Source organism: Solea senegalensis, linkage group LG14 (assembly GCF_019176455.1).
Source record: "Solea senegalensis isolate Sse05_10M linkage group LG14, IFAPA_SoseM_1, whole genome shotgun sequence".
Classification (NCBI taxonomy): domain Eukaryota; kingdom Metazoa; phylum Chordata; class Actinopteri; order Pleuronectiformes; family Soleidae; genus Solea; species Solea senegalensis.
The window spans coordinates 17,466,126-17,485,024 of NC_058034.1; the positions used below are offsets into that span (position 1 = coordinate 17,466,126).

Here is an 18,899-nt window from a genome sequence, read left to right on the forward strand (position 1 = left end):
GCCCTTGGGTTTAAGTCACAATAATCCGGTAATTCTTGGTAATATCCTGCAGTTAAATGCTGTGACAGTAAACACAGATATAAAGATGGCAGGTGGCCACATCACAGTTTGAAATAATGCTGTAAGATGATCTTTAAATCTCTCCTGTCATCACAAGCTTCATGTTTTTAGTGAAACCCCACATTTGCAGGTGTTGACAGCAGATGTTTGGCAGTGACTCCTGTGACCAAAAAACACCAGCCGGGGAAAAATAGCACCGTCCTGACGTCTCGGTGTGGCTGACACCTCCCCGCCAAACCTCACTCTTGTCACACACACACTGTGAGTGTTACAGCAGCATAAACACAGCGTGACTCTCCGACCAAAAACAAGCCATCTTGCTAGAGTCACATACTGGCTATAACAGTTTTAGCAGTGACGACAGCAAAGGGGAATAAATGTTTTACCGTCATTGCTTTTCACATTAAAACGAGTAGCAGTATCTATACTGTATCTTAATGCAAACCAAATACCTTGTGGAAAATGTTATTTCAGTACATTTCAGTTACATTTGTAATAGTTTCTATACCAAGACCAATTCAGACATGTATTTCTTATCTACGTCTTTTGCTTTTACATTACATTACATGTCATTTAGCAGACGCTTTTATCCAAAGCGACTTACAAAAGTGCATTTAAACATTTGGGTACAAAGGCTACCCACTTTTAAAGGCTATGGAGGGCTTTAAGGATCAGGGAAATGTTTTTTGTTTATTATGTAAGGACATGGAAGAATTCTTAGTCAGGTGGCTTCCTGTGTTTTTCCATATGCTTGCAGAGATATTTAATGATATTTAAACATGGTTATTTTTAAGCTTCAATTTGGCCGGTGTTGCTTCAAAGTTTTTAAACGCTGCCAGACCCTTTTGCAGCATCATTTTAGTTCACAGCTCTACTGTACTTCATCTTCAATACACTTTAATAATATTTATACCATAACATATCACAGCTACAAAGACACAGTAATATACAATATCATTTTTGAAGGGGTGGGACGTAGCAAAGTACATTTACTGTACAGCTGCCATCAGATAAATGCGTTGGTCAGAAATCGCTCCATGTTCTGACAACACTCACAGTAATCTAGTCAATGTTTGCATAGTGATACGGGTCGTTTTAGTCTCAGGTGGCCTGGGAAAACAGAATCCCACAAAGAGGCTTCCTTCTTGCAAGTTAATAATTGTTTTTTGGTTGTTTTCTTTTATGCTAATTCAGGATTTATTTGTAGCCAACAGGCCATTACAGCTTGAACCTGAACTTTTACAACAATACCAAATTTATCCACATTCATTTAGATCACTGAGAATGGATGTTAACACCAGGAAATTTGTAGATTATCACAAATATAGATAGAACAATGGCACATAAGATGGCTAATGTTTTCTCTTTCACAATACTAATCTTTATTTAAATAAGCAGGATCTTAAGTGCACTTTTACTAGTAATCTTAATATTAAATTCAATTTTATTTGAATAGCACCCAAATCACAATATACTTTATCTCAAGGCAGTGTACATCAGGAAGAAATATCCGACAGAACCAGACTCAAAAATGTGTCTGGGCAGGTTGGGGTGAAAGGAAAAATGGGGTAGCGAAAGAGAAAGAGCGATGCGATGTAGAGACAGAAGAATGAGACCAGAAGCAGATATGTAACAGTTGTGTCAGGTGATTTCTGAATCAGTTATGGCATGTTTATAATACTACAATGTCATTTATACAGGCAGCTTATATTGTCTTATTGTTATATTGTCCAAATTCAAACCCAGATCATCAGCAGGTTGGACCTCATTGGTCCTCTGAACCCCGTAGCACCTACTTCACCTCACTTAACGCTAACAACCACATAGTCAGTCTGGGGGAATTGGTTTCTGGCGCAGCACTGATGAAAGATGACTCAGTTCGCAGTCTGTTTATTTGAAAATAGCTCTTTTTCCTGTTCAGGTACAACTCAACCTCTGAGATTTCTGTCAACATTGAGGAGGAAAGCAGGTAAACAGACTCTTTGTCTCAGCTCTCAGAGCACGGAATCAGTGACCAACGGTCTCCCTGTCATGGCATGAGTCTCACTGCCCATCAGTGGAAAAGCACCACAGTGGGGAAATGAAGCAGAGGGGGGAGGTCTGACTGTGAAAGAGCTCTGTGTCCGGTCTCTGGCCTGCAGCCAACCAGGCGGCAGCAGCAGAGACGTGTCAGGCCAGGTAGGCACCAGGGAGGCACACTTCAGAACCTCTCCTCTGCGAGTCTCATGATTCCTGAATGACATGTCGTACATGGCCGAGTTGTAAATCAGTAAAAACTGCAACCTCCTCTGAACTTTGCATGAGGACTTTAAGCCTTGTCTTGAAGTCTTGACGATAGAAGTTGGACTTTGACACTGGAGTCGTTATAAAAAGAAGAGGGAGAAGGCGACTGTTTCATCAAACGGAGGAACCGAGCAAGAAAGAGGACATGGCCATGTGGAGGACCGTTGGAGCTCTGGTGCTGATACTACAAGCTGGTAAGTTTTATTACATAAATACTCTATGAAGTTAAGCAGACAATCAGTGTTTTTTGAATATTTTTTTAATACAAACTTAAATTAGATGTAATGTGAAAATATTAGAAGAGTTGATCTATTCATGGTACTAAGACTGAAAATTATAATTTTTTTTAAATATTATGTCACACGATATAATACTGCTTGTCCCACAATAGACAACTATTTTCATTAGTTTTTGCCGATTTTTAGTTGCTCCCTCTATAAAGCCATGTGTGCTCGTGGTCTCTTGAGACATGCACTCGAGTGTTTCACGTCTTCTTCTCAACTTGTTCCATGTACAGTCTTTTACGGTGAAAAATAGGTGACAAGCGTCATAACAATTTTTTGTTCTTGTTGTGATTGCTTAGATTTGCCTTTGGACTTGTACTTCATACTAAAACAGAGATTGCACAGTGAAAATAGGAGGTCATGGGGCCCCATGACCCATGATTCCCCTGGGATTTACCTGCAAAAGAAAAATCACAGGACAACTTTCAAGATTTGTTTCCGTTTGTGTGGAAACCCTGATGTAAAATATCCAAACCTGTCTCCCTCCTTCAGTGTTTGGACAGAGCACCATCAGATGGTGCACCATCTCAGAGCAAGAACAGAGGAAATGTCAAGCCATGTCAGAGGCTTTCGCCCACGTCTCCATCCGTCCGTCTCTCACCTGTGTCAACGGAGCGACAGTGGAGGGCTGCGTCCAGAAACTGCAGGTCAGATTTCAAACCTACGTCCTTAGACCTCATTGAAAAGTTTTGATCCTTGTAGATTCTCCTGTATTGTGGGTCGAGCCAAGAACTGGTATCAGCAGAGGACTCTTTCCAAAGCAAAGAGTAGACTGAAGGGTGGCAGAACACACAATCAAGCATCAGATAACGGAGAGTTGCAATAAACCTTTTAATAAGTGATTCAGTTATCAAAGCCCACAGAGTGAACTGGCTGTTTATGATCCGGTCACCAGGAAATAAACTAAAAGACATGGTTATACATTAGTGTCAGCATTTATTTGACATTTTTTACACTCTGGACAAATGTCTTTAAAATCCCACCTTTTCTGGCATAAACCCTACCAGAACCAGTAGTCTTCATGAACCAGAACTTGTTACTAATGAGGCCAAACCTCAATTCTGAGGGACTTTGGTTGGACTGTCCAAATCAATGATAGTCGGTGAGAGTCCTTAAAAATGTATTGCTGCATGAACCTGATTGTGTGTTTAGATACAAATGGTTCTCCCCCTTAATCTAAATAAACACCTCATGTTTCTTCATGGTTAGGTATAAGATAATATGTGAATAAACAAGAAATTCATCCACCAAGTTTTGTCTGTGTCTCTGCAGAGGAAAGAAGCTGATGCCTTGTCCATGTTTGGCACTGACGTCTACAAACTGGGGAAGACTGCCACCTTCAAGATGGCCGCCAGTGAATCCAAGCTTGATGGTAAGATTAGAGACATTAAACACAGTAATTACAGGCTGGAAATGAAGTCGGTGCTGCATGTAATGTGATTGAATGTAGCGGTTCAGACATTTCATTTATTATTGTTATTCATTATTAACTCATTGTTAATTGAACACAGCTACAGGGAGCCACATCCTGTGTACTCCTAGTGCCAGTCCCAAGCCTGGACACATGAGAGGGTTGCATCAAGAATGACACCTGGTGTAGTTTTGTGCCAAATTAAATGTGCGGATGATCCGCTGTGGCGACCCCTTGACAGGGAGCAGAAATCACATGAATTACAGACATATCATGTTTGACAAGTTCAATTTTTGTCTCCTACATCTGAGAGGAAAGCTCTCTCTTTTATCGGGAAAAATAAAAACAAATAAATGGAGCCTCAGACACTGTAGTCTTACGCTATAACGCGGCTGACTCACGCCCCAATCACAGCCATTCTCTCACCACCATTTAAACAACACTCGTCCTTCTTGCTACACCAATGCTGCCTCACACCGCTGCTGCTGGCAAAGCTTTGCAACCACCAACAGAAGTTTAGAAAACCTGCATTTCCATTTGTCTGATAATTGTCGTGAATTATAACAGTGAGTTCATGACTATCACACCATGATCTTCCCTGAGCAGCATGTGGGTCATTTCAAATCAGCACCTTGGCTGCACTTTGGTCTACGTCTTTCTTCATGTTCCTGTAAAAGCTAGTGTTTCCAGTGTCATGGGCGTGTGTGTGTGTCAACAACTGCTGTCGCCTCAGGTTTGGGTGCCTCGTACTATGCTGTGGCAGTGGTGAAGAAACAGAACTCAGCCATCAACATCAAGAACCTGGCAGGGAAAAACAGCTGCCACACTGGCAAAGGCCGAACAGCCGGCTGGAATATGCCTTTGGGATACTTCATAGACCAGGGTTACATGTCCGTGATGGGCTGCAACATCCCACAGGGTAGGACACGTGTACATGTACACACAACATGCACAGTGCGTGTTCTGAACATTCAGGGAGAGGCACTGACTGTATGTGTGTGTTTGTGATAAGGTGTGGCAGATTTCTTCAATGCGAGCTGCATCCCCGGAGCGAACGAGGCCGGTGACCCTGCGTCTCTGTGTGCGCTGTGCAGAGGAGACATCGCAGGAAACAACAAATGTGACATGAGCAGCAAGGAGTTGTACTTCAGCTATGAGGGAGCTTTCAGGTAACGCACGTTCACACAGTATATGATCACACCCAATGTTGTAATATAGCGAGGTACGAATACTTCGTTACTGTACTTAAGTACAAAATTCACCTATCAGTACTTTACTTGGATGACCTCTGGAACAGGTTACGCCATGATTTGTGTTCCATTACTGACAGAATTCAGTAGCACAGTGACACTTCCCCCTCTGTTCTTCATTGTACATTTTCTAATGTTGTTGATTCTTATTTTATTGGTTTTCCTGACACTTCTCTTGTGCATTTTATTCACAATCTTGAAAGAAGCAAAGAATCTTGATATTGATAGTGCTCGCTCCATTAAATCTGGTTTCTCCTCTCTTGTTTTTGTCTTGTCTGCAGGTGTCTGGTCGACGGCGCCGGAGATGTGGCCTTCATCAAACACACGACTGTGACGGAGAACACTGACGGTTAAATCTTACTTTGGATTTTATTAAAGTGTAGATAGAATCACAGTATGGCGTTATAATGAGAGTACTGTCATAACAAGGCCTTTTTCACGCCATCATTTTATTTTATTTCATCCTACAAACATATCACATAACACAGTTTAAAATAGTATGCAGTAATAATGCAAAATGTGCTTGTTAACAAGAAAAACGTCACGTTATAACCACCAACTGTTCACATTGTAATATTGTAATAGTCCTGGCTGTCAATATGATTGTGAATTTATCACATAACAGTTATAATCCCCAGGTCATGGCCAGGACTGGGCAGATAAACTGGAGTCAGCAGACTATGAGCTGCTGTGTCGTGACGGCACCAGAGTCCCGATCTCTCAGTGGAAAACGTGCCATCTGGTCCGCGTCCCCTTGCGTGGCGTTGTGGTTGGCGAGGGCGTCGATCCATCTGCGGTGTACAACATGCTGACAGAGGGGCTGGTGGGTCACACACTCACACAAACTCTGCAGGAGCGACCTCTCTGAAACTGGTTTTCATAGTAATTTGTGACCTGAGCTGGAGTTATGTGTGTGTTGCTTCTAAACATTTAAATTGTATTGGAACAATCTCACCACATGATCAACTGTCTGTCAAGAATGTTAACTCTTTGTGTACATACATTTAAGATGTAAATAATCAAATTAACCCTTAGAACACAGAGCATTTTGCTTGTTTTTTTGCATAACTATGTTTAAACATACAGTATATACAGAGGATATAACAACGTGCAGTCTTATATCCTTTTTTTAAGCACATTCTAGGCAATCTGATGAAACATTTGTTTCCTTTTCACCAACTATATAAACACACCTGAGGAAAAAGTATTTGTATTGTTTAAAACCGGATTGGATTTGTGAAATATTGAAATATGTCACAGTTCAAAGTTGCTTGGCTGGTTTTTATGAACAAAAAGAGATCTATTTTGTGACTTCTGCATAACTATTACTACTTCATATCACTACTAAAAATGTGATGTAAAATTAATCATAACTTAAAGATAAAGACGAAAAAAAACACACATATGTGACCTATAAACACACACCCGCAGGATGTCCATATAAGGAGTTGTGTATTGTTCCTAGGCAATTTACCATGGGTGCACCTGCGGCACAGATCCGTGCTGCGTGAGCACTGAGGGTTAATGATGGCTGAGTGAGCTGAACAGAGCCTCCGTTAATGTGATCAGTATCATCTGCACTGTTCTTGCAAAAGAACAAACCTGTCAGTCATGTAAGCTCAAAACAGGATTATATCTCTATTAAATCCGCAAGGTAAACCTGTTTATAGCATTTCAAAAAACAGTGGATACTTAAATTAAATTAGCTGTAATGAGCTAGCAGGAGCAGAACTGATGAGTTTATTATGAAGCTGTCGGATTTAGTGAAGTGAAGCACTGAGTGTTAATGGAGTCTTGCGGTCTCTCTTCAGGAAAAGTCAGCCTTTGCCATGTTTTCATCTACGTCATACGGAGGAGGAACTGTGCTGTTCTCCGAGTCAGCCGCCCAGTTTCGGCCAGTGGAGTCAGACGACCCCAAGAAGTGGCTGGGGCGCCACTACTACAATGCTCTGAGTGCCATGGACTGTAAAAAGGAAGGTGAGTCACCATCCATCCATCCATTTATGAGCAAAATAATGTAGTCAATTCTATCCAAATTAGGAGGACAAAGTTAGCATGAGGTCTAGGGCTGCAACGATTATTCGATTAATCCATTGCTAAATTAATCATCAGTTAATTTGGTCATCAATTATTTGGTTTTATAGGTTGTTTTTTTATAATTGAAACAACAAACATTGAAACTGACAAAACAAGAGGATTATCATCCTACAACTTTTTCTGGACCAAACAAATACTTGATTCATCGAGAAAATAATAGACAGATTTATCGATTATGAAAATAATCGGTCGTTGAAGCCCTAATGAGGTCATAATTCTTAATGTACGTATAATTAATATTGCTATCAAACCATACGCCTCACGCCTATTTACATTTACTGTAGCACATTGTTCAGTCCGAGTTTAAACATTACCTCTGTTTGTCTCTAATAGTCCAGAGAGGCTGGTTTACAAGCTGATATATGTTCTTTATCGTGTTCATCTTCCATCTCCACCTGCAGATATTCCAGATTATCTGCGGTGGTGCGTGTTGTCCAGTGGTGAGCAGCAGAAGTGTGCCGACATGGCGAGGCACTTTAACGACAAGCGTCTGACACCAAACATCAGGTGCATCTACGGCGACTCCGTGACCGACTGCATGGACAGAGTCAAGGTGAGAGCACATTTAAAAACAACCATGGTTGACCAAAGTGCTTTACAGAGTTAAAGGCACAGCAGTACATCAACAATCAATAAAAAGAAAAAAAAAGTAAAACAGTAACATAATAAAATGGTAAAATGGTAAAATATAGTTTGAAGTGTCCGGGTTGGGCCAATGAAAAGAAGTAGGTCTTCAAAAGTGATTTAAAATGTTCAATGGTCTCAAAGTTTAGGGGCAGCTACAGAAAAAGGCTTTAACTTTAACCCACAGTATATTATAAAGTAAACATTAACATCATTTAAAATCAGCCTCTATTGTGCCCCAAAACAATGTCATATATTCATGTTGTGCATTTGTCTCTTACTTATCACACTCGCATGTAAAGACTAATAATTCAATAGTTGGCCACACGGTAGTAAAGTGGTTAGCACACGGATCAGGGATGTTTTTATATGGAATCTGCATGTTCTCTCCGTGTGTGTGTGTGTGGGGTGGGGTGGGGGGTTTCTCCGGGTTCTTCCTCCTACAATACAAAAACATGCAGATTAGGCAAATTGGACACTCAATGTCTCTCTGTGACTCTGTGGAGACCTGTCCAGTTTTTTACCACACCTTTTGCTTTATGTCAGCTGGGATTGGCACCAGCGACCCTCATGTGGAGGATTAGTTTCACTCTCTCTTCTTCCATTTCATGTGTGTGTATAGAACAACGAGGCTGATGCTATCACCCTGGATGGAGGTTACATCTACACAGCAGGCAAAGACTATGGCTTGGTCCCTGCTACTGGCGAGAGCTACACAGGTTAAAACAACAACAGCAACATCACAGTCACACGTTCTGCATTCAAAGTCAACATGCTTCAAACATGCCTCTCACTCTCTCACACACATTCTTCCTCTCCAGATGACACCGATGGCTCCATATACTACGCAGTTGCGGTGGTGAAAAAGAGTAGCAGCGACATCCGTAACCTCGACGACCTGCACGGCCGTCGCTCCTGTCACACAGGATACGGTCGCACGGCCGGCTGGAACATCCCTGTCGCCGCACTGATAGAGAGAGGCCTGATCAGCCCTCAGCACTGTCAGATACCTCAAGGTTTGTGAATGTGAACCTGAACCTGAAATGTCTAGGTTCAATCTAAAAAGATATCCTGTGTCACAGAGGAAAAGCTGGAGATAAAGATTGATCGGTTCTTAGTGGAAAAAAAGTTGTTTAACACTAGGTTTGTAGTGTTTTTAGAAACAGTCAAATTGAGTTTGTGTGCCCTGATTCTCCCATGATGCTCAGCGGTGGGAGGTTTCTTCAAGCAGAGCTGCGTACCAGGTGCCAATCAGCCTGGTTTCCCCAGCAACCTGTGCAGTGTGTGTGTGGGAGACGCCTCGGGGAGTAACAAATGCGAGAAGGGGAAAGACCTGTATGACGGATACGATGGTGCATTCAGGTACTAAGCACCGGAACATCCTGAACCATTTCTTGTGTCTTCTGTGAATCATGTCCTCATTATGACTTTACATAAAGACTTAAAATTCTGCTTTTAACTTACAAAGCCTTAAGTGGTCTTGCTCCATCTTACCTCAGTGTTATTTTACACCCATATTCACCATCGCAATCACTGCGGTCTGCAGAACAATCACTTCTTCTGGCACAAATTTGTGTGAGGGACCTATTGTTTTCCTTCAGATCATTATTATTATTATTATTATACCGTGGCTTTGCGGTCATTTTTGTGGTTGTTAACGTGCACAAAACCACTTGAAACTTTGCACTTTACACTCTGGGCTCGGACCTGTGTATTTTACCAGGGCTCTACGTGGATGGAGCATGCCAAGATTAAGTTGCACCAAATTTCACAAAACTTGGTGGGAACTTGTAACAGCCCAAGACGAACAAAAAAGTAAATTGAGACAATGGCGTCAAATCAGGATTTTCACGCTTCCGAAATGAACAAACTCAGACACATTGAAGGGCGAAATGTTATTGGAAGGTTTTGTGGAGTCAATTATTTCCTATCATGTCTATTTTTATGTATTTATGCGATGGTCAACTGTGTTGTTTTTAAATGTGCTGTAGAAATACATTTGGCAAAGTCCTGTACATTGTGTCTGTCTCTCTTCATCCAGGTGTCTGGCAAAGGGAGATGGGGATGTGGCTTTTGTGAAGCATTCCACTGTCTTCCAAAACACTGACGGTGAGACATCTTTATGGAACTCAAGCGTCACCTTTAAGCTTTAGAAGAAGAAGAAGAGCATCACCTTGACTTTGGTGTGTTGTTTGTTCAGGGAACAATGACGACTCGTGGGCAGTGGACCTCCACTCCACTGACTTCCAGCTGCTCTGCCTTCACAACAGTAAAGCTGAAGTCAGTCAGTACAGAGACTGTAACTTGGCGAGAGTCCCCTCCCACGCCGTAATGGTACGACCAGACACCAACATCCATGCTGTCTACGGACTTCTGGACAGTGCACAGGTAAGAGTGCTGGCACGGAACTGGAAATTATAAATAATAAATAATTATAAATAATGGTCAATAATCTAAGTCAGCTCTATCAGTTTACACGAATGTTGTTCAGTCCTTTAGAAAATGTCGATTTCCAGCTGTTTTCAGAGGAGGAGAATGTCAGGTGATCAGCTTTATTGTGTTCAGCGTTGTCTCTCCCTCACTGTTTCCCTGCAGAAACACTTTGGCAGTGACACCAGTCCTGACTTCAGGATGTTTGACTCCAAAGGCTATAACGGCACAGATTTAGTCTTCAAAGACTCCACTGTTCGCCTCATTGGCGTCGGTGATAGAAAGACCTACCAAGAGTGGCTGGGACAGGGCTACATGGACTCACTGGTGGCGATGGAGTGTAATTCATCGGGATCAGGTAAATAAAACCTCATTCCTATTAATTCACCCTTAATTCGGGCTAAAACAATCACTTGATTAATGCGTTATGAATCTATTTTAAAGTAATTTTGATACGTTTTTCCCGATTTTTCAGCTTCTTAAATGTGAATATTTACTGTTTTCTTTCTCTCCATATAACAAAAAATTATTAAAACTGAATTACTTTTTTGTTTGTGGACAAAACAAAGACATTTGAGAACATCATTATTTCCAGGATTTCGAAACACTGATCAAAATGTTCTGACATTTTATGTAAATGAACTGTACCACTTGGTGGAAACAGGTCTTTAGAATGAAAGGACTGGACAATATCATCATCAAAGATGCTTCTAATATTTACCATTTTCTCCTCCTCCTCCTCCTGCAGTGATGTCATCTCTGTGGCTGCTGCTGCCGACCCTGTTCAGCCTCCTGCTGACCAACCTCTGGATCTAAAGGCACAAAGCGTGACACAGGCCTCCTCTCCTTTTTTTTTTTGTGTTCTTCCTCACCCTCTCCTGTCTCTCTTCTGTCCTTGTTTGGGTCTCCTTCTTCATGTTTCCTCACGTTTAACCACTTCTCACACATTCAGGTTGAGACTTCCTAAGCCGAATCAACTAATCGAACCAACGCTGCACTTGTGGACACCCACGTCCTCCTGAGTGTGCTTTTTAAATCCTTACTGATCATATAAGTACAGTACAAGTTTTCACATTTCGCGGTGGTGGATTGTAACCAGGTTGTAAATAGAGCTTCAAAATAAAAAAAAGCAGAAACAGGAGCTGAAAACTAAAAAAATAGAGTTGGCATTTTATTCTAGACTGCATTTAAACTCAAAGATGCTGTTGAGTCCACAGCCTTAAAAAGTCAGAACTAAAAGTGTCAAAAAAGGACTCAGTTGTGAACACAAACATTTGTTTTGGCATGTTTGACGCGAGTATGTTTGTCCACTGTCCCTTGCCATCCATCCCCCAAATGTTCTCAATGGGATTTAAATCAGGGGGAACATGCAGGATGGTCCAAAAGAGTGGATGGTCCAAAAGAGTGGGCCCTCAGTCAGGAGGGATGCCCGCTGCAACGTCTCCACGTCACCAGCCACAATCTGACGCCCCTGCACAACCTGAAGCTCCATTATTCCTCTGAAGGAAAAGACAACCCAGGTCGTGATGGAGCCTCCAGAAAACATCTCCAGTGGGATCTCCTTGTCGTGTAATGTTGGAAGCCATCAGGACCATCCAGGTTAAATGTCCCATGTTTGGTGGGGTTAGGGTTAGGGTTCCATTGCAAAGTGCAAACAGGCAGGTTTGTGGCATGGGAGGAGACATGGCCTTTGAAGGCGTTTTTTTTCTTCTTTTAAGACCTTCTGTCGCAGATGCCGTCTTATGGTTATTGGGCTGCAGTCAGCATCAGTAATGGCCTTAATTTGGGTCGAGTATCGGCCTGCGTCTTCGCGGACAGCCCGTCGCATCCTCCGTCTCAGTGCAGGTGACATTTTTTTGGGGTCTGCCACTTGACTCTTTTGTCCCGTAACCATCAGGATCTTTTAAGAAATTTAAAACAACTGTCTTACTGCGTCCAACCTCTGCAGCAATGGTGCGTCGTGAGAGGCAGCTCAACAGTCCTGCCACGGTCAAAGACAGAAAGCCCTTTTGTCTTTGCCAACAGAGGGTCATGACAGTGCGAATGCCTGACATGGAAGCCGGATTTTTGCATAGCTTTTGACTTTTTAAGGCTATGGTCTTCTTAAACAGCCTGTTTGAATTTAAATGCACAATTTTTTACCTCAATTTTTTTGTTTCTTGATCCTATTTTGAAGCTCGAGTTAAAATGGGAAATGTGAATACTTCAGGAGAGTATACTATACTATACTATACTATACTATACTGTACTATACAATAAGACAAGATGGCGTGTTGGATTTAAATTGTGCTGCTGTTGAAACTGAAGAATAGAGTTAGAGAACAGTGTGAATCAGGCTTGACGAGAGACGGTGTTGCTGCCACTTTGTTTACAGAAGGTGAGCTGCCATATCAGTGCGTATGCTGCCACCAGTTACATTGCTTTAGTGGGCAGTGTCTCTCCTCCTTTCTCCATCAGTGTGACTTTCATCCTCACATGAATCTCCACCTAGTTTGTCCCCAGTGGAGCCTTGCAAACGACTCCATACATGAATCAGGGAAACCCACTTTAGTATTTGGGGGGATATATGTATCCCAGTATTTTGTATACATTTTAAATACACCTCAATACAAAAGAGGTACATTTTAAGAGAAGTACTGCATCATTAAAGCGGTTTCTCCCCATACCTGAAAGACTCTGAGCTGCTGCTGATCCCAGGTCAACAAAGGTTTCATGTGGGTAAAGAAATCAGACTGTTGTTCTGCTGTTTTTCTTCTTCTTCTTCTTCTTCTGTTCTCAGACCTTCTTACTGTGTCCAGTACTAACAGACCTGTCCTTGGTTCAGGCTGTGTTTTTGATATAAGCTAATGCCATATCAGTGAATATGCACTAGTGTTGCCTCCACACTGAGCTGTGCTGGGGATTTTTTGTGAAGATGAGTGAGATCCAAACGCTTTAAAATCCCAGAGATAAGCATTTGTCGGCTGCAGTTGAGTCTTGTCTCTTTATTATTGTTTTGTACTTATAATTATCCACAGCATTTTTCCTTTACTTCTTGATTTAGGTGATACGTTAAGAAGCAAATGAAGTGAGGATCTAATTCACTGGTTTGGGGAGAACACCCCGTGGGGTTGTAGTGAGTTCGTTTTCATAAGAGTGCAGAATATATACTTTTACCTCACGCTTCCTCTTCCAAATTTTAGAAGACCTTCTTCCTAACAACAACTGCCTCCTGCAACCCTGAAATCAACATAGACAGTTTTTGAAAATAATTGATTCTGTTCAAAATGCAGTTATTGTAATTAGCTTTTAGTCTCTGAGTTAAAATAATGTGTTTCTTAACCCAAACCACTCACTTCAGAAATGTCTCTTACTAACTCAATCTATTATACTTCCTGCTACTTGATGCCATTTCTGATTTTAAAATTGTTGATTATGATTTTTTTTTTTTTTATGTGTATTTTTCTCTGTTGAGATGTTTATTTTTTATATGAAGTTCAGGTGCCATATCAGTGTATATGTACTGACTCATGTTGTCAGAAACTAATGCCCTCTTCTCCCTCCTGATGCACAATTATTTCTGAGTGAAATGTCACATCTAACTAATATTTAGTTGCCAGGCCAGTGTGTCTGCATAAGTATTGCTACACAAAGCTTTTTTTTCCTCTGCTTTTACAAATGAAATAAAGCTGCAATCGTCATTCTGTTGTTTTGCTGGTATTTTTCAGTCTTTATTGTGTTAATGTGCATTTTACACAGTCTCTCACCTTGTATTACGGGCTTACGCCTTTAACAGTTGCTACAAAAATTTGCATCAGCAACATGATCCCCTGTCAAGTCCTTCTATAAATATAGGTATTTAAATGACGAGATCAGTGGTAAAAATGTGTATTTTATTAATTTTTTCCAGATAGTTTTTAAAGAAATTTACCTGCAACTGACAAATGTGTTCAAACTTGCTTGAGTATTGATTTATTAAGTACATTTGATGATTCAAATACATATAACACAAGGAGTGTAAATCCTTGTATTCCTTTTTGATTGAGAAAGGCATGTTATTCTTGCCGTATTATTTTATTTTATTACTGATCGTCACAGGTCAAACTCAACAGTGGTTGGACACTATGACTGAATATGCCAGCAGGCGTGAAACAGATGCAACAAGTGTACATGCAGGAGTCTGACATTTAAAATCACACCCTCAGAAAACAGCTCACTCTGCTGTTTTGTCACTGCTGTGTTTAAAATCTCAAATGGTGCCATAAAATGTCCTGATGTTCTTATCAAAGCGACGCTTGGGTTGTAAATGCCTGCAATTCTCCTTCCGCTGTTGCAAAACTGAAGGAAATAGGAGGTTACAATTTGATGGGCAGTGAACTGTGAACTCCAGACTCAACAGATTTGCTGTGGTTACTGTAACAGCAGTTACTGAAGGCCTCATTCAGGCCTAGTCAAGAGGCGACCAAATCTGGCCAAGTGACCATAATCCACCCATTTAATCATTTACTATTTGCTTCAACACAAGTGATGTCACTTAACGCTGCTACTGCATTGAATTTTACTCTGAAATCCAAGGGGAGACTTCATTTTTAGACAAATTGGACACACTAAATTGACTGTATGAGTGTGAGAGGTAAAGGTTGTTTTGTCTTTATACCTTTGCACCATGTCAGCTGGGATTGGCACCAGTGACCCTCATGTGGAGCATACAGCAGTAGAAGATGGATGGACTTTACTTTCTCGCCAACAAATGAATGTGAATACAGCTCCACCTAGTGTTCAAACACTGCATCACATCAGTCTGTCCAATGACGGTCAAATTCCACTTTGTTGTCCTGTTTTTCTGGTTATAAATTTCTAAACTATAAATTGCAAAGACGACCTCAAAACATGCCATGTGCAAGTTTCCGCCAAATAAAAGTCTCCCAGTTCATGTGTTATAATCCATCTTTATTTGTACAATTGGTGTGAAATTATTCATTTATTGTCACACATACCAAATCCACCTAAATACACATAGAATGTCCACTGACAACTTCATGTCAAAATGTCTCCAGTAGGATCAGTGTCTTTGAAAGAAAGAAAGAAAAATATCGATTTATTTTGTTATCAGGATACCACTGTGTGGTTTTTATTATTGGTTCACATGAAGCTGTTAAAGTGCAGTTCCTGAGGTCTTTGGAGTTGACTGTAGTGGTGTGCACGTAACCTTAGTTCCTTTACATCTGTTTTTCTGGAAAACGAAACACGCAAATGTCCATGTGTTTTCAGAAATGTCACTACAGTGAATTGACTTAGGTACTCAATGTTTAACACATGTGATCTGGCCATAAATGACCAACATCACTCCCAACCAAACTCTTTAATTGTTGTTGTTGTTCTCGTTTCTGCTGTTTATATTTTCAATACAAGTAAGAAAAAAAACATTGAATATTGTCAGTTTTGCGCCAAGTCACTTGAACATCCTGCATCAAGGCTGTCTTCGTCATTTCTTTATCTGTCTGGAGCCATCCTTCCATCCCTCCTTCACCTCGTTCACAAACGTATCTTTGACTCTCCTGAGCCGGATGCCCACCTCACCCAGGTCACTGGGGACTTTGCCCGCCTCGTCTCGGACCTGTCGCATTGTCTGGGACCGCATAACCCGCCCCGAAGCGTCCCGGCCGGCTATCTGGGCCTTGGTGATGGCATAAGCCGTGAGCTGTGCCGCCCTGCGAATCGGACGAGACTCCGCCAACTTCTCGACGACGCGGAGGTTGTTGATGAGCGTGAACAACATACGAGAGAGCATTCTGTCGAATGTTTACTGGGTTAGCCGCACCGGCAAACCTAACATTCCCGTCCAAAGTGAATGAAGTTCAGCCCTGAAATGATGCCAAAGTTAGCCGTTAGTTAACTACCAGTGTTAATTGTTCAAGAGCAGCGTACACAATCATGAAAAGTGCGGTTAAGTTGTAAAAAATATCAATAATTAGACATAAAAAAATTTACTCACCTTAGCTGGAGTAGATGACCGTCAGCTTCTACCGGATGTCAGAGCCTGGTTGAAGTTAGCTTAACGTTCGAGAGCGAACCCGATGCCAATAGTATCTACCGAAACATTAACGAATGTGAAGCTAACTTCCCAAAAAAAAAATCTACAACAATCCGGACGTTATTTCTGGTAACACCAGCCGGTATTGTGGAAACGTTTCCCAGCTCATTTCCTTTACAACCCCCCTCAGATTTTCTTTATTGAGCTTTGAGTTCAGTTTCCAAACCACACGTGGATACGCTGTGAACGGTTGCAGTCATGCGGGTGCTTTTGCTGTTTGCGGTGACGCTGCTGACTCTGAGCCCGGCGACGGCGAGCGGAGCCGAGAAGAAGAAGAAGCTGCAGATCGGCATTAAGAAGCGAGTGGACAACTGTCCGATTAAGTCCCGTAAAGGAGACGTGCTCAACATGCACTACACGGGCAAGCTGGAGGACGGCACGGAGTTTGACAGCAGCATCCCCCGCGACAGGCCCTTCACCTTCACCCTGGGCACCGGGCAGGTGATCAAAGGCTGGGACCAGGGCCTGCTGGGCATGTGCGAGGGCGAGAAGAGGAAGCTGGTCATCCCCTCCGAGCTGGGCTACGGAGACCGGGGAGCTCCGCCGAAGATTCCCGGAGGAGCAACGCTTATCTTCGAGGTGGAGCTGCTCAGCATCGACAGGAGATCCGACCTGTGATGACGAAGAGCTGGAGAGGAAGGCTGTTTTCTACACGTACGATAAAGTTCCCTACAGTCATATGCCACTTATATTTATTTTATAGATTCAAATTGTAGCACATAAAACTAGGGCCGATATGCCGATATATCGTGCGTTATTGGGCCGATAACCGATGTCGATATACCAGGAGTCTCCAACTCAAACGACCTGGGGGCCAATGAGTGTCCAGTCTGGTCATCAAGGGGTCAGGTCATAACTATGTAGGACATTAGCTTAAAAACAATATTCCATCACAATAACGCAAACATGCTATTTGTTGTGATATTTCACAGAATTTCAAAGTAAAAGTGTTTGTCATGATATGGAACGATACACAGTTCACAATGAGAAACTCAAAAGTTATATAACACATAAAACATATGGACAACTGTAAGAAGCACTAAACAGGTCTCATCACAAAATGAAAAGAGTTAAGATTAAAAGCTGCTGGTAAACAGAATGTAACAACAAACCAACTGTTGGTGTTGCTTAAAAATATACCATAACTGATTAGATACCAGGCCACATGAGAACAAACCATTAATTAAATGGTTATTATATCATTTATTGCTATAGTTTAGTTAACAGGGACACTGTACACCTTTTATGGCTGCATTAGAGTTTGCGCTAAGCTTATTTTCATCTATTGTCCATGGGCAGGAAGCAGAGAATAAGATAAATGGAACACTTTTAGTCAACAAAACATATTCACAGCATGATGTAAAACATCAGCAACTAGGGCAACATTATAACACAACAACAGGACAGCAAATGTGAGTGTGTTAATGGCTCTCTGTTTATTTAGCTGTTAGACTCGGATGCTTTTCTGTAGAATTAATGTTTTAGTGTTGTGTCATTTTCTTTCAGGTTCCAGAAAGTGCTGCAACATTAGTTGGAGATAGACCTTTGATGACAACAACATGACAAATGTGGGAGCTGAGTGGACACCAGGACACCCCCCTGCAGAGCCACTGTCCTCTCCTCAGTGGCTTTACATATTACGCTCTGAATAATTGGAATGAAGATGTTGTATGACTCAATAACTGACTGTATCCTTGGTTAACATGATTGGGATTGACAGCAGCTGAGCCCAGTATTCGACCATAACACCATGCTCTTTTGTTTCATCTCATGTTTTCTGTGATTTATAAATGACTTCATGTCGTAGCCATGTCTTCCTTTTACAATATACTTTAGGTTGTTGATTAAATCAAACTGTCAGGCAGTGTTTGTATTCTGTTAATAAAAAATGACCTTATGGGAACATTTCTTCTCTAATGTGTTTGCTTAGACAGCATATATATACATACATACATATATGTAAAGAATGTATCATGTGACATCTGATTTATTCACTAAACACCTTTTAATTATTACACCCGATCAACTGCACCGCATATGAAACATCTAATTGGCTATGATGCTAGCCACTCAGTGGATTTCCAGTATAACTCAGACTTTGTCTGCTGAAATTCAAACTGAGCATCAAAATGGGAAAGACACATGATTTAAGTGACTTTGAATGTGGCATGGTTGTTCAGAAACAGATTTTCATGCAAAACCATCTGTTTGGTTTCCAAAAAGTGGCCTGAATAAGACAAAACAAGTGAATTCATTTTATGGGCCAAAATACCTTTATAGCAGTAAATGAGTGAAAATATTAGTATATTCTTTATATCTATTGTTTGTTGCAGTTTCGCACTGGGACAAACAACTCCCATGACTGCAGCCAATGGTGTGGCACCACA

General features: G+C 41.4%; 3 protein-coding genes across 3 annotated transcripts; 2 read left to right on the top strand and 1 right to left on the bottom strand.

Moving 5' to 3' along the window:
• Window positions 1-2,443: 2,443 nt before the first annotated feature.
• Window positions 2,444-13,637, top strand: meltf (melanotransferrin). The gene is made up of 16 exons (XM_044043578.1): window positions 2,444-2,537; window positions 3,120-3,274; window positions 3,900-3,999; window positions 4,772-4,957; window positions 5,051-5,207; window positions 5,570-5,637; window positions 5,927-6,111; window positions 7,100-7,265; window positions 7,787-7,938; window positions 8,632-8,728; window positions 8,831-9,025; window positions 9,218-9,371; window positions 10,051-10,118; window positions 10,210-10,397; window positions 10,605-10,797; window positions 11,188-13,637. Exons 1-16 carry the CDS (start codon window positions 2,489-2,491, stop codon window positions 11,253-11,255), a joined length of 2,181 nt encoding a protein of 726 aa, XP_043899513.1. The 5' UTR covers window positions 2,444-2,488; the 3' UTR covers window positions 11,256-13,637.
• A 1,710-nt stretch (window positions 13,638-15,347) lies between these two features.
• Window positions 15,348-16,506, bottom strand: si:ch211-162e15.3 (protein NCBP2AS2). The gene is made up of 2 exons (XM_044043580.1): window positions 16,414-16,506; window positions 15,348-16,282 (listed from the first exon to the last, which is right to left on the bottom strand). Exon 2 carries the CDS (start codon window positions 16,207-16,209, stop codon window positions 15,904-15,906), a length of 306 nt encoding a protein of 101 aa, XP_043899515.1. The 5' UTR covers window positions 16,210-16,282; window positions 16,414-16,506; the 3' UTR covers window positions 15,348-15,903.
• Window positions 16,507-16,584: 78 nt separating this feature from the next.
• On the top strand, window positions 16,585-18,415 carry fkbp2 (FKBP prolyl isomerase 2). The gene is made up of 2 exons (XM_044043579.1): window positions 16,585-17,166; window positions 18,019-18,415. Exon 1 carries the CDS (start codon window positions 16,711-16,713, stop codon window positions 17,128-17,130), a length of 420 nt encoding a protein of 139 aa, XP_043899514.1. The 5' UTR covers window positions 16,585-16,710; the 3' UTR covers window positions 17,131-17,166; window positions 18,019-18,415.
• Window positions 18,416-18,899: the final 484 nt, after the last annotated feature.

What these genes read in the sequence shown, in the direction of transcription:
- meltf (XM_044043578.1), top strand. Translation starts at nt 2,489, where the DNA reads ATGGCCATGTGGAGGACCGTTGGAGCTCTGGTGCTGATACTACAAGCT. An exon ending in ACATGCTGACAGAGGGGCTG is followed by an intron (nt 6,112 to 7,099) that starts GTGGGTCACACA and finishes GTCTCTCTTCAG; the next exon opens with GAAAAGTCAGCCTTTGCCAT. An exon ending in GCACTGTCAGATACCTCAAG is followed by an intron (nt 9,026 to 9,217) that starts GTTTGTGAATGT and finishes CATGATGCTCAG; the next exon opens with CGGTGGGAGGTTTCTTCAAG.
- si:ch211-162e15.3 (XM_044043580.1), bottom strand. Translation starts at nt 16,209, where the DNA reads ATGCTCTCTCGTATGTTGTTCACGCTCATCAACAACCTCCGCGTCGTC.
- fkbp2 (XM_044043579.1), top strand. Translation starts at nt 16,711, where the DNA reads ATGCGGGTGCTTTTGCTGTTTGCGGTGACGCTGCTGACTCTGAGCCCG.